The sequence below is a fragment of the Protopterus annectens genome, chromosome 6.part0, assembly GCF_019279795.1.
Source record: "Protopterus annectens isolate FY-2018-M chromosome 6.part0, PAN1.0, whole genome shotgun sequence".
Taxonomy (NCBI): Eukaryota; Metazoa; Chordata; order Ceratodontiformes; family Protopteridae; genus Protopterus; species Protopterus annectens.
In genome coordinates, this window is record NC_056737.1 from 177,608,160 (window position 1) to 177,624,273 (window position 16,114).

The 16,114-nt window shown below is 40.0% G+C and overlaps 1 protein-coding gene across 1 annotated transcript in view; it reads left to right on the plus strand.

Moving 5' to 3' along the window:
• TMEM63C (transmembrane protein 63C) overlaps positions 1–16,114 on the plus strand; it is a 2,716,247-nt gene that overhangs the window by 1,673,045 nt on the left and 1,027,088 nt on the right. The window contains exon 8 of the mRNA XM_044073895.1: positions 5,703–5,740. Within this exon, the coding sequence (XP_043929830.1) occupies positions 5,703–5,740 (38 nt within the window). The remainder of the gene's footprint in view (positions 1–5,702; positions 5,741–16,114) is intronic.

The following is a 16,114-nucleotide window of genomic DNA, read 5'->3' on the forward strand; positions in this document are numbered from 1 at the left end:
GATATCCAGGATGCAGAATCCTACACCAAGGCACTTTATATGCATCTTCAGGATTGCATGGACCATGCTATCCCAAATAAAACCAAGACTCCTTCCTCAAGCAAGAAGAAACCAGTCTGGTGGGCCATAAGCAAACTATACAATAAAAGGAGGAGACTTATACAAAAAAAGGCCAAATCTCTAGTAGAAAAATCTTCCCTGATCAGCATTAGTAAGAAATTGAGGGCCCTCATCATGTCAACTAAAGCCAATTTCGAAAAGAAAGTTGACAACAGTCTGATCTGTAAGGCAATGGAGCGAATCATTATGGAACTGATCAGCATTAGTAAGAAATTGAGGGCCCTCATCAAGTCAACTAAAGCCAATTTTGAAAAGAAAGTTGACAAGGATGCCAAGGATAACCGTAAGGCCTTCTATGGTTACATCAAAAACCTAAATGGCAACGCTCAGGTCTGTTCTGAGCTAGTACAAAATGCAACAAAATACACTGACCCCACTGACATTGCCAACATCTTGGCTGACAGGTTCAGTGCAAATCCCCCCCCCACCACCACCACCTACAGGGCCTATTACTATTAAAGGAGATTGTGTAACTCCAATTATTACTGACACGTTGGTTAATTAGGCTCTGTCTAAAGCTAAAAACACTGCCTCCATGGGACCAGATGGTGTTCCGGGTTGTGTTATACGCAAGCTCCAAAATGAATTAACCCCGCATCTGAATACCCTGTTCAGTCTCAGCCTCTCGACATTATATGTGCCCATAGAATGGCGCACAGCAATGGTGGTTCTGCTGCACAAGGGTGGGCCCACAACCGACCCTGGGAACTACCGACCAATAAGCCTGACCAGTCTGATCTGTAAGGCAATGGAGCGAATCATTATGGAACTCATAAATGGAGAGATTGGGAACCTCCAAACACTTGACCCCACACAGTTCGGCTTCGTCAAGGGCAGATCATGCCTCCTGAACCTGGTGGACTTCTGTGAGACAGTTACTTAGGCTATAGATAAGGGAAAGGAGGTACACACGGCTTACCTTGACCTTGCTAAAGCATTTGACACCATTCCCCATTGGGATATTATTGATAAACTCACCAACCTGGGCATAAACCCTTACGTCACAAGATGGATTGCAAGCTGGCTCTCAGACAGATCCCACAAAGTAAGAGTAGCGGGATCTATGTCCAAATCCAGACCAGTAATGAGCAGTGTGCCTCAGGGCTCTGTCCTGGGGCCCCTCCTGTTTGGCATATACTTCTCAGAAGTACAGGCAAGCACTGAAGGGCTGTGGCTAACCAAGTTTGCGGATGACTGCAAACTGGGTGCTATAATAGAGTCTCAGGCCGACATGGATATCCTCCAGAAGGGCCTTAATGAGACTGATGCATGGTGTCAAAGCCATGGTCTCAAGCTAAATGCTAAAAAATGCGTAGTAATCCCCTTTGGAAAAAACAGAGTACCCGCGAACTACCACATAGGAGGTAACCCCCTGAAATCTGAAGATGTTATAAGGGATCTAGGGAACCAAGTAGATAGTCAGCTTTCCTTTGATAACCATGTTGCCAAGGTGGTTTGAAAATCCTTCTATGTGACCCATCTGATCACGAAAGGGTTCGCATCAAGATCTAAGGATGTAGTGGTGCCCCTCTACTCTTCCCTCATCAGACCCATTATTGAGTACAATACACCAATTGGAATGTACCTGGCTAGGCATCTCCAGCAGCTGGAGAGACCACAGAGGTACCTCACTAAGAGAATTACTGGCCTCAAACAGTTGCCTTATACAGCATGATTGAAAAAACTAAGGCTTTTCTCTGTTGCATACCGCCTTCTCAGAGGCGATCTCTGTCTAACATACAGAGCCATGTCCAACCCAGAACTGTTGAACATGCTCCATTTTAGCAAAACCAAATCTACTTGAGCTACACGCTCTAGGGATATAAACCTCAGCACAACAATGAATAGAACATGCTGGAGGGTTCCCTTCGCAAAGACTTCCCTTGCTATGGAACAAGGTCCCGATCTACATAAGACAGAGCCCCTCACTGTCACACTTCAAGAGGAACCGTGATGAGTGGATGGCTAACAGAAAGTTCACACCAGGGATCATACCAACAACTCTACTAGATAGGGGCCAAGGGTACTAGCTGCTAGATCAAGGGCCTAGGGAACTAACCAAAGGGGCGGTGAATACCGCACAATGAGGCTGGGCTAATATATGCCTTCGGGCAGATAGCCCAGTACCTACCTATGAACCTATGAACCTATGGGGTAGTACACTGATCAATATTGACCAATTTCAGTCCAATTTCAGGCAAAGCCTGGCTATATCAGCATCTTGTCGTCTTGTCAGGCAGTTTTAGAGGAAAGGCACAGTGCTACCACACTGTGCGTACTTAGTATTCCCACAAAGCACCTTGTGAGCTTAGTTTACACGAGAACAGTGCTACCATGCTGTGCTTCCTCAGTATACCCACCGAGCACCTTGTGAGCTAATTATACAACAGGGTACAAGGGATAAGCCTAGATAAAATCACTTTAGTTAGCAGATCTAGGAGACTCTTCTCTGATGCCCTCCATGAGGGAGGATTAAAGATGCGTTGTTGAAGTTTCAAGTAGTTTATTCGGTTAAGTAAGTAGAAGTGTTCTTCTTCTAATACATTGCATTCAACAGGTCAATTATTTAAAGGTAGTAACAGACAATGGTGGGAGGTTCTAGGGGAAATGATTGGATAAAAATATGGGAGATGGAAAAACAAAGAGCCAATCGCAAAGCTTAGAAGTTAGTCCCTTATTTGAATATTCCTGAAGGACCTGTGAGGGTTTACCAACTCAGCAGCCTGTGGAACCTAATTCTTAGTTAAAAGCTTTTTATTTTTATTTTTATTTTTAGCAAACACACGATGACAACACACCATGAGCTGCCAATATACAAATATATTTAAGAAAACACTTTCACCTGAGCTTCATCAGGTCCATTTAATAGTGTTTTATAGAGCAGTTTGCACTTAGATAATTGAAAATGCCTGCTTTTATGCAGCTGTCTCCAGACTTTATTAGCCTGTTTTGTATCACATGTAATATGGGAGTCAGTGTCTGCCTTTGTGGTGCTCATATTCCTTGAAACAAATTATGAAAACTTTATTACAGACATTTTTCCAGAAACTGTAAACAAATTCAAAATCAAGGTGGTACACTACCTGTCTGACATCAGACTCCAGATCCTTTTTTTTTCTTTTCATTCATCTAGTGTATGTGAATGTGTCCATGAAAGTTAGGAATCTAGTTTCATGTATAAACTTGATCTTATATGTGTCACTGCATATATTTCTGCTTTCAGACAAGAACATTTTGCTTGAAAGTAATACGCAAAACAGAAAAGAGTGCAACAACATCAACAGAAAATAGTAATGACATTTGAATATAATTAATAACAGCAAGCCCCCGTGGAGGCTAATTCAAGTCCCAGTAAAACAACACTGCACTGGCACGAAGTAAAAAAAAAATTTTTTTTAATTCACAACAATGATACATATATTTCCAACATGGTTGAGATCTAATCGTCCACAATCATCATCAGAACCACTACACACACACTACACAACCTCTATTATATATGCATATAAATTAAACATTTAACAACTCATTAAAACCATGTGAACAAACAATTTTCCATGTTCTCTCTTTTAAAAAGTATTGCTCTATCGATGTATGCCATCCATGTATATGTATATTATTATTATTAAAAATAGGCTCCATGCCTTATATACTATGTTTCTCATCTTTTAAAAAATATATATATATTCCTATCATATTTATATGACTATCTTTAACATTCTGTATTCATAATATACATTATATATACAAATGGGAATAATACCCTTGCTCTATGAAATGTACAGTTATATTGCCTTCTATAAATTAGCTGCTTTTACCCTCATAAAATAAATTTTTTTTTAAAATAATGTACTCATTTAACCCGGTTTGAGGCAAAACTATTTTTATTTTTTTAAAAAAAGGCAACTAAACTAGCTAATTTATAGAAGGCAATATAACATTACATTCTATAGAGCAATATATTATTCCGTTTATAGTATATATATAATGAATAATATATGTTAAAGATAGATATATAAATATTATATATATATATATATATTTAAGAAAAGATTATAGCATATAACATATGGATGGAGCCTATTTATTATATATTATATGAGATTTAAAAGTTTTAAAAGTATTTATTATTATTTTAAAGTATTATCAATTTTAATATCATATTAATATACATATACATAATTATCCGTGGAATACGGAATATATACAACAACTTTAAGTTAATGATTTGAAAAACAATGAATTCTGTAATTTTTTAATGGTTGTTAAATGTTTTATTGATATGCATATATAAAATAGGTTGTAATATTGTGTAGTGGTTCTGATGAAATTCCACGGTCTTAGATGAAAGCGTCAGAACCACATGTTGAACATATGTTGAAATTCAGTGAATTAAAGCAAGAAATTAATTTTAGAATTTTTATTTGAATATAATTATTTGTATTTGTTAAAGTCCTGATACTCATTCATTACCTTTAAAAATCTTAATTAGGCAGTTCATTAATTTCCTATAGTATCACAGTCTTTTTTTCAGCATGGATTTTGCTGTCTAACTTTCCCTATAGACTGTTTGTCATGTTGAGGCCCTTAAACCGGTTATAAGATTTAGTTCACCTGTTTTAGCTGTTCTTTCTACAGGTACTAAGGATGGTAGTAATGTGGGAGGAGTCTATTTCAACGGTTGTTTCTGTAGGTACCATGGATGTGGTAGTGCTCTGCAGCTTTCATGGTCATGGGACGTCCATTATTTCATGGGTTACAGTCAGTTGTTAACCATTGCAAGGGCAGATGAAGATGATGCTTTAAGCATGTGTGTGTGTGTGTGTGTGTGTGTGTGTGTGTGTGTGTGTGTGTGTGTGTGTGTGTGTGAGCACCAACAGGGGGTAAACAAATGTTCCTCAGCATCAAGCAGCAGTATCCATTAATGATTGCCGAATGCTGTCCTTGCAGTTTTTATGCAGTCTTGACTTATAACTGAACTTATTTATTCCCTTTTAGCAGTAACTGTCCTGCACTTCATAATTTCACATTAATGACATATCCACAGGATTACCCTTACTGACATTCATTAGGCAATATTAAGGTGATGGGTTACAGTTATGGTGAGGGGATTGCTAAAGGTGGACCCAGTCTGTGACGGTTCTGTTGCTCATACTGTACAACATTTACATCCCCTTATTATTCTTGCTAAGAAAAGAAATACAGGATTAACCAATATTCTGCAACTGATGCATCTGCCTACTTCTCACCATAATACCTTGCTTGTGATGTAGTTATCGTCATATCTACGTATGGGGATGTCATAAAGTGAACTGTAAACTCTAGAAACAGAACATGCAGAGTGGAAATTTGGTTTTCAAAGAAGGCATCCTCAGAAGTGATGAAAGCAAAAGTAACAATAAAAATGGTGTTCAGTGCTCAGCCATATGTTATATTTTCACTGTTGTTTATGCATTGCATGCATACAGTCAGCATTGACAATGGTCTGTTTTTTGCAAAACCTAATTTGACATTTACATGAACCCTGTCTGAGTATCACTGACACCACACTGTTTTTTTCTTCCCTCCCTTCTCCCTCTTAGGGGTTCTGTTCATGGCTGATGTCTATATACCATACAAAGTAAGTTACCTGGAATGTTGTTACCTGTGCACAGTACAATTAACCTGATGGCTTTCCCACAATATTGCTTTTTGGTGACTCTGAATGCTTTGGTTGTCACCATGCTTTAAAGGTCTGCTGTTGTCTTTCAGTGTCACCAACTTTCATGGATGCCCTAGAATTTGTGAGGCTAATAGTCCTTGAAACAAATTATGAAAACTTTATTACAGACATTTTTCCAGTCTAACATTTTATGTATGTAAACTGTGAACAAAATCAAAATCACGGTGGTACATCACCTGTCTGACATCAGACTCCTTATGTTGAAAAAACAACTAGCCTAAGACCGCCATAATTTCCAATACCATGGAGGGTTCCTCTTCCACATCCTGGACAAACTCATTTGTGTTGTGTGTAAATGTAATGGATTTTAGAGAAACCAGCTCTGTTTAGCTAGTGCATGTGATTATGTCCATGAAAAATAATAATCTAGTTGTATACTTGATCTTATATGTGTAAGCTGCTTGTATTTCTGCTTATAGACAAGAAAAATGTTCGGTATCTGTGTTTTCATTGCCAAAGATTAAGGTTTGTATATATAAAATTACATCTGCCATGAAGAGCACTGTTGTCTGTCAGTTCTTTGCAATGTGAGATAATGGATTAAAAATAGATAATATAGCTATTTGTTAATCAGAAACTCAAGAATACAACTGTCCAGGTAGATAAGGCTTAAAAACAAATGCGGTCCGGGTAGTTAAGGCTTAAAAACAAATACTTAAACATTACTATAAAAAGCCAAGTGAAAAATTATGATGTTATATAAAACCTGTGTCTGGCAGTTAAATTCTTGTAATCCAGTGCACAGAAATGCAGTCTGGATTAAAACTGGGAAGAGTTAAATTGCTGTAATACAGAGTACTAGCAGGTAATCTTATCAGTGAAAATGCATTATTGTTTAGTTGTCGTGCATGGAGTGTGGTGATTATGCTTTCTGATATGTGGAAAAAGTCAAAGCAGTTAAGCGCTACTATAGCACAAGACCTGATCTTAACAAATGTTAAGCACCACCTGCTTAACTTGTTAAGGTCGAGTCTCTCACTAGGCAGTCAAATCTGCCAGTACTGACTAGCAAACAACAACGGAGGAATAAAAAACAGATTTGATTCTGCCTGCTGTCTGTGTTGGTAATGTGTCCCTGAATTATAAAATTATAAACTTAGAAAGTTGGTAGAGTAACAGGATTTGTGTTAGTCTGCATTTTCTAAAGGATGCAAAGTCTGAAACTCAAATGTATGTCATTAAATAATAACTTCAGGTCCCAGTGATTTGTCAGAAAACCACACATTTTATGAGGAACTAACCAAATATATGAGGCAAAAATCTGACATTCTGTGAAAATCTGGACAGTTGAAAAGCATGGCAAGGTAAGTCTTTCTGACAGCGCTCTCTAAGTGCTTTACAGCTTTTGGCAAAACATTTGGATGTTTTTCTTCTGTAACTAGTAGTCCATGGGGCAGATAAAGCCCTATGCACTACAAAGAATTATCATCGGGTCTCTGATCATAACCCTTCATTACGTGTTCTAGACATAGATGCCAAAATTCACCTCTCCAGCTTCGCTCTTGGGAAAATGTTATCAAAACCGTGCAGAGTAATTTAAAAGACATCTAAACATTATATCATCTTGGGAATGAAAAGCATGCTAATTTAACTTCTTGAGTTAGCTTATAGAATTTTTTGAACCGCTTATGGTGTATTTTGGAGGAGCTGCAATAGAAAAGCATGTCAGAAGTGATTTAGCTTTGCAAATAAACAGTGTTTTTGCAGTTTCAAACAGATGCTGAACAGCATGGAGAAAGTGAGGAATGCGTAAAAGATAACTGTCAAACTGCACAAAGACTGTAGGAAGCAGGACTGTAGGCTAGGAAGCATGGATTACATTGAACATTAAAGTTGATATTTATCATTTACCAAGTTTGTGCTTATTGAAAGAAAAATAGAAGGGGGGCTAAATATTTGGACAATGCAAAGCCTGTTTCTGTGGCAGACTTAAGCATTTGATTAATAACTGCCCTATAAAAGGTACAACCACTGTCGAGAAGAGGCTCACTATAAAAAAGGTTCCTACTCTCAATCATCACCTTAGTTCCATAGATGTATGTCTTCTGAAGGATCCTATAGCAGATTTATCCTTTATCACCAGCACCCCTCTAGTCGGGACATCCTTTTCCGTTGTGTACACAGAAGACTTAGAAACAGGTGTGTCTTTGGCTTTCAAGAAGCAGGAAGAAATTCATGAAGCAGAAGCAATTAGCCAGTTGTAACCAGAAACAAAGGAAAATAATGCTAATCTGCTTCAAAATTACCTTAACTTAAATAAAAGAACTAGAATAGCTGATAAATTGGCTAAATACCTCAATTTACATAATAAAGAAATGTCAGCTGCTGGAAATCCTAAACAATTGTGGAAAAAACTAAAACAACTCACAGGTCACATCTCTAACTCCTCTCACCTTCCCTACATGGATAGTTAATATAACAGTGGCAACTCAGCAGAAAGTTATAAATCTTTCTTCTTCTTCTCATGGTCATCACAAACTCTTTCATTCTCTTTAATAATACCAAACTTCACACTACTTTCTAGATGAATATGCATCAACAATACTCTTTAGAGAAATCTCTGTAAAAAAAAACAAACAAACAGCCTACTAAAAAAACCTTAAGCAGTCATCTCCAAAACAACCATAGTTACACCCCCTCCCGTTTCTCCCAGTAAAGCCAGTGTCAAAATTGCTAAACATTTTACAGCTTCTTAATCTATAGCTTATCCATTACAAAAATATATTTTCAACAGCTTTAAAACATTCCATTGTCAGCCCTTTCCCAAAATACCACCCCCAAAAACCCACAAGGAGTTTTGGCCTTTTACTACTCTCTGTTTCTTTGAAAAATGTATTTACAAACAACTACTTAAGCACATACACACTTGTCATCTTCATTCAGGCAAATAGTATGGTTTTACGACTGCGTTCAGTACCACAACCACCGTAATCTCTGCTACTAGTTCCATCTGCTGTAACATCAGTGAGGGCCACATTATTTGCAGGTATTGTAACTATGACTATGGCATTTGAAACAGTTAACCATGAACTTTTACTTTACAAGCTTCCAAGATTTAACATTGGTCAAAACACTATTAACAGGTTCCAAAATTATCTTGAGAATAGAGCAGTCCATCTATCCAGACTTAATGCACTTATCAATGGGGACCCTCAGCGCTCTGTTTGAAGCCTCCTTACTCATCAGTGCCCTCCCTAAAGATCTTCCCTTCTTATACTTATGCTTTATGGTGATAGCATTTTTCTACTTACCTCCTATCAGTCTGCAAACCCAGCTTCAACTCTCCTTCTCCAGTCTTTGCCATTGGACTTCAACTAATAAACATTTAATTAATCATAAAAAATAATATTATGTTCTTCACATCCCTTCACAGATATCCTTGACTTACAGTAACAAACAACCAAAAACAACACAATACCCTTTGTTACAGAATACGGATGGTTAGGTCTTATTTTTGAGTATTCCCTTAACCTTCTCTATTCTTGCAGACAATATGGTCAATAAATCCCTGTCCCAATTGAAACTATGTTGCTAAATATTCTACCTTCAGTCTCTGGCCAAAAGTGTACTTTTCCCTTAACTGGAGTATCAGAATCAGAATCACATTTATTGGCCAAGTATGCATGCATACAAGGAATTTGACTCCGGTTTCAATGACTCTCCAAGTATGAATTACATAAATGACATACATACAGCTGTTAAGAACAAGATAAACGGCATGCATGCAACTATTAAGAATAAGTCAAATGACATGCATGCAACTAACAAGACAAAAAAGTAAATATACATATACCTATACATATACATACAAAGTGCAACTCAGTGCAAGAAATACTGAAATAAACTGAAACAAAAAAAAAAAAAGAGTATGATTTACCTCTCCTGATTTTTCATTCTTCCTAAAGAGAAAAAAACTACAGACCACTGAAAACAAAATATTTAGTTTTGTATTTCTGGCTGACTCTCAGACTCACCACTAATTCTGCAGATGCTAAAGTGGTTCCCATTAATGAAATGTCCAGTTATTTATTCAGCTGTCTCATATGTAAAATATTTAAAGAAGGTATCTCCTATAAAGTTCCTACTTACATGTACTTACTTTTAGATCACTGTACCTCCCAAGTGATAGGAGTACTCCATGATACTTAATATATTTTATCACCAATTCTCATTTTAATTGTTGCTATTCAAAAATTGCAGTTATAGTCCTCAAAACAGCAAAAGGAAACAACATCATGCATTGCAGCACAAACAACCCCCTTCCTCATGTTGATCAAATAGCCACCCCCCACCCCCATTGCTCATGATGATTAAGCAGTCATCTTCTATCTCTTTCATAGTGATTAAGTAATCAAATGCTCCTCCTTACTACCTCAGTGATCTAAAAGTTAGTATATATAAGTAGGAAGGATATAGGGGATACAGCCCTGACATGGGGGGGGGGGGTGCAAGTGACAAAGGCCTTCAAAAAAGTGTTTTAAAGGTATAACACTGGGATCTTATTCATCCAGTATGTCCAATCTGACATATGGGTCCTCAAGGCCCTGCTCGGATCTGATCTGGCCAATTTAGTGCTCCAGCCTTGAGCCCTTCCAAAATGTTCAAACCCATAATGTCCGACTTCTCCATGACTAGCTCAAATCCTGTTTACTGCCCCTCAAAGTTACAATGCTGATCTCAGCAGATAAGTGTTTTGCCTCTTATTTGTTATTTAAATCTTGTGCATATAGCTAATTTGTGGGCCCCTGGTCTTCATTCTAAGAGTTTCACCTTTCTAACAATATATGTATGGATTCATAGTTTTTTCTTAAGATTTGGGAAGTTATCTCTTTTCTATTTCCACTCTTTGTCATGTTGCCATTTTGTTTATCTGTTTTTAGTGTGTGCAGTGTTTAGCTGTATTATTGGATTGGAGGGTATAGCGTATAGTTGGTATTCAATTTATACAGTTACTTTTTGCCTTAGACACTTTTCATAGAGTGCATTAATAGTAATTGTTTCTCTTATGTGTGTGTTCTTCACTTTAATGATAGAGTAACACAATCACAGCATTCATATAGCTAGAGTTATAGACTTCTATTGTTCATAGGTTCATAGTTTCATAGGTAGGTACTAGGCTATTGGCCCTAGGGCCTGTACAAGCCTAGCCAAAAAGGTACCCTGGCTTTCACCACCCAAGAAAATTATTTTCCTGTGCCCCTGTCAAGCAGAACCACAGAAGTGATCCCCGGGGTGAATTTCCTATTACCCATCCAATCATCAAGATTTTTCTTGAAGAGTGCTAATGAGGAGCTCTGTTTGACATAGATGGGTAGTCTGTTCCAGAGTGTGGGAAGTCTCTGGGACAGGAATCTATCCCTCCAGCATGTTCTGTTTATTGTGGTGACAAGGTTTAGGTCCCTAGAGCGTGTAGCTCGGAGGGATTGGGATTTCTTTAATTGAAGCATGTCCAACAGCTCTGGGTTTGACATAGCTTTGTATGTTAGGCAGAGATCGTCTCTGAGTAGGCGATATGCGATGGAGTAAAGCTGGAGTTTTTTGAGACAGTCTGCGTAAGGCATCTGTTTGAGGCCAGTAATCCTCTTTGTGAGGTATTTTTGCAGCCTTTCCAGTTGTTGTAGATGTCTTGTGAGGTACATACCAAAAGGGGTGTTGTACTCTATAATGGGTCTAATGAGTGATGAGTAGAGGAGAACAATAACCTCTTTTTTTCTGGATGAGAAACCTTTTGTGATGAGGTGTGCCACGTAGAAGGATTTCCTGACCACTGTGGTGATGTGATTATCAAAGGAGAGACTACTGTCCACCTATGTCCCAAGGTCTCTTATCACACTTTCGGTGTTAAGTAGACTACCGCCTATGTGGAAGTTCATGGGTACAGAGTTTTTACCAAAGGGGATGACAATGCACTTTTTGGCATTGAGCTTGAGACCATGGCTTTGACACCAGGCATCTGTCTCAGTGAGTCCCTTTTGTAGGATTTCCACATCGTTAAGAATTTAGATTATGGCTCCTAGTTTGCAGTCATCTGCAAATTTATTTAGCCAAAGGCCTTCTGTGTTAGCCTGTACTTCAGAGAAGCAGATACCAAACAGGAGAGGACCCAGGACTGAACCCTGTGGTACTCCACTTGTCACTGGTCTGAAGTCTGATTTGGAGTCTGCTACTTTCACAGTGTGGGTTCTGTCAGTAAGCCAGTTGGCAACCCATCTTGTGACATAGGGATTTATACCTAGTTTAGTGAGTTTATCTATAATTCCAAAGTGGGATGATGGAAGTTCGTCTGGTATTAAACTCCCTTGGTTGTCTCTGTAGCAATGGTGAATTATGACTTGTGGATTGTTGCTACTATTTAAAATGTACAAAATGGAGAAAGCTATCAGCTTAAAACAGTGCTATAAATGTTGTCACAAACTTCCCCTTCCAAGATCATCATGATCTTTGTGTGGTCTGTTTAGGGGTTTTACACTTGAGTGCTTTGTATAACATTTGCGCTGCCTTTTTTCCCAGGGCATTCTATGATTGGAGAAACAAACTCTTAGTAAAAAGGTTTCTTCCTTCAGATCCAAAGCTTGCAAAGTCAAAAAAGAAATGAGAAAAAACGCATCAAAACCCAAGGATTCAGAGTCAAGGAATTGTTCTCTGGACACTTTGGCTGCAGCACCTACTTCCAGTGTTCTGAGTATTGAGGAAAATGCTGCTCAAACTCCTACCTACCTATGTCTGGATCCAGAGATGGGGCTACTATAACCATTTACAATTCTCCTAAATAGACAGAAAGACAAGCTTCAAGACCCTCTTCTGCCCTCTCTACAAGGTCCTTCAGATCCTACAAGAGAATTCCAGAGGTTGACTTGGATCACCTGATGCAGAAGTTTCTAAATACCGAAATTGGGATGGGGGTCATTGGAACTCCATCAGCTCCTAAGCTAATTGCATCCATCCATTTTACCACAATCCAGGCTCCCTCACCAGTACATCCTTTGGCTCTGGTTCTCTCAAAGCCATACTGTCAACCAAATCCTGTATTTATCCATGTGTCATCTGCTCCAGGGGTTTTGGCTTCAACTGTGGCCCTGTTGGACCTGATGTCGGAGTCTCAGAGCTGAAGAATTGAGTAGACAGCTCTGTTGCTTCAAATGAAGATGTCAGCCTTTTGAGTCTTTGGCCCCAAACCCTTCCTTAGTGCCAACTACTCAGATGAATCTGAGGATTCTGCCTGATCTCTTTTCACACTCTTCTTTTGGAGGGCTGCATCTAACCTCAGGTGCTGTGTCTTCAGATCCTGAATAGTTTGGATCAGCTTTCCATGCAAGGTGAAGCCACAAATTCCTCCAACTATGGGTTCCCCAATGACTGCCACTCCTTTGGGTTGACTTCAGAAAAGGCATCATCTGTACAGATTCATTGCATTGCACAGACCCCAAACACCCTACCTCAGTGCAAAGATAGTCTTCCAAGGACCATGAACCTCATTCCCTGAGCCACCTAAAAAGAGAGTATGCACCAGCTGAGCAGCAGGGGCTGGCATAGTCATGACATGTCATGCCTAGTTGTGTTTTTGTGGTTTTGTAGACAAGTTTACAGCATCCTTCACAAATTCCCCCTTTGAAGGAACCTCTTAGTTTGGTTCCATCGTGAATGAAAGGATACAGAAGAAAGATGAGGATGGCAAGATCCTGTGTGCCACAGGAATGAAATTTGAGACCCTTCAACACACATTTAACAGCAACCAAACGGGGCTTTGCTCACTCTGGTTTTGTAAGTCTAGGCATCAATATGACTCCTCTTTAGACAGACCTGACTGAGGCAGAGGTGGCCATTTCAATGGACACAAACCCAGAGGTCAGGGTGGTCTTCAGAACCAGGGTTTCTGTGGGCACTTCTCTGACACACTCCCACAGAACTCCTGAAGGCTTGCTTGACTGCTACTCAATAAAGGCAGTCTGAGGACAGATATCCCCTACCCTTAGTTGAGGTTTGCCATCACATGAGACAAATGGGTAAGAGGGATTGTGTCTAGGGGTATAGAATTATATTTTTTAAATTCCTCCATCTGCTCATTCTCTGTTGCCAGATGTCCCACCCACTTAGGCAAAGGCCACCATGCAAGAGGTTTATTCTGTCCTACAAAAAGTCAGACTCAGATGCTTGTTTTCACATAAATACCCTGGAGATAGGGTCAGTACTCCTTGTGCTGAGGGAGCTACAGGACTTTCTTCCTCTAGGGTTGATAAACGTTCAGATGGACAATATGACAGTAGTCTGGTACATAAACAAGCGGGGTGAACTCAGTTCTATCGGCTTTGTCAGGAAGCCATGAGAGTGTGGCAGTGGGTGATGTCCTCTCATTGATTTCTTTTTTTGACCTCTCACTTATTTCTGGCTGCACCATACATCCCTGAAAGGTTCAACATTGTAGTGGACAGGCTCAACAGAAACCTCCTATTGTCTCATGACTGGTCTTTGAAGCCAGCAGTTGCAGAGGAGATTTTCTTTCACTGGTGCAAACCCTGCTGTGATCTGTTTGAGACTTTCTAGAACACCAAGTGCAGCAGTTATTTTACCATTCTCCCTCATTAGCAGGGCCGATGTTAGCATTTTAGAGGCCCCAGCAAATGTCAAGTTTTGGGCCCCCTAGACACTTCCAGTATAAGTATCACCCTGCCACTGCCAACCCTTCTAAGCAACCTTTTCTCCTAGAGAGGAACCTCTGTGGTCTCTCCAGCTGCTGCATGTGCTTTGCGAGGTACATGCCGAAAGGTGCATTTTACTCAATAATGGGCCTTATATGGGAGCAATACAGGGATGTTATGACCTTCTCCCTCAATGAGATACCCTTACTTACGAGGTGGGCCATGTCGAAGGCTTTGTGTACCATGGAAGCAACATGGTGGTCAAAGGTCAGGTTGCTATCAACGTGAGTGCCCAAATCCCTCACAACTGATTGAGTGCTTAGGGTGTTGTTATTAATGTGATAATTTGTGGGGACATCACTCTCCCCAAAGGGGATGATGATGCATTTTTTTGGTATTCAGCTTGAGGCCATGTTTCTGGCACCAGTCATTTGTCTGAGTCAGACCCTCTTGGAGGATGTCCTCATCACTAGGGCAATTGATGACAGCACCCAGCTTGCAGTCATCTGTAAGCTTGGTTGGCCATAGCCCACTGGTTTTGGCCTGTACCTCAGAAAAGTATATCCCAAATAACAGGGGCCCTAAGACTGAACCCTGGGGTATGCCTCTTGTTACGGGTCTACTGCTTGAGGTGGCTTCCTCTATTTTGACTACGTGGATTCTATCAGTGAGCCAGTTTGCCACCCATCTGGTAACATATGAATTGATGCCCAGTTGAGAGAGTTTATCTATTATGCCCGAGTGGGGAATAGTGTCAAAGGCCCCGGCCAGGCCAAGGCAGGCGGCGTGTACCATCTCCCCCCAGTCCACGGCCCTGGCGACTGTCCCAAGGAAGTCGACCATATTCAGCAGACATGACCTCCCCTTGACGAAGACAAACTGTGCGGGATCAAGTGCTTGGAGGCTCCAATATCCCTGTTAACGAAGTCCATGACAATCCATTCCATGGCCCTGAAGATCAGGCTAGCCAGACCGATGGGTCTATAATTTCCCTGATCGGTGGATGCTCCACTTTTGGGTAAAGAGATGACAGTGGCTGTCCTCGACTCAGCTGGACAAAGCCAGTACTCAGGCTTTGGTTGAATAGGGTGCCTAATGGTGCTGCAGGTTCCTGGTGGAGCAAACGTAGGAGGCACCCTGGGATGTTATTGGGTCCCATGGAAGCTGTATTTTTTGCCTTCAAGAGAGCAGTGATGACCTGTTCCCTAGATATAAGGGGAAGAGGGCAGGTACTGGGGATAAAGTTTTTGCTAAATCTGTTAGCCAGCAAGTTTTCTATATCTATGGCATTTGTATATGTGGCATTTAAATGCAACTTACCTAAACCCCAAAGACCTCAGAGATGAAGTACTCTTAAACTCCCTCAGCCACCCTGAATGTACTCTTTCAAAATAACACCCACATCAACCCATACAGCCACATCTCATGGAGCCTCTACTTCTAAACCCATATGGCAAGCCACCACAGAATCTAACATTCTGGTCAACGGAGGCCTCATTGTGAGATACACTGATGTCCCTCTCACCAGGCTGAGTAAAGAGAAAGTCATAGTCAGTTGCTTATCAGGGGCCAGGATCCACCACATTGGTAATGCATTCAGGTCAGCAGCTCTATGTACAGGTCTGGACTTAGGTGA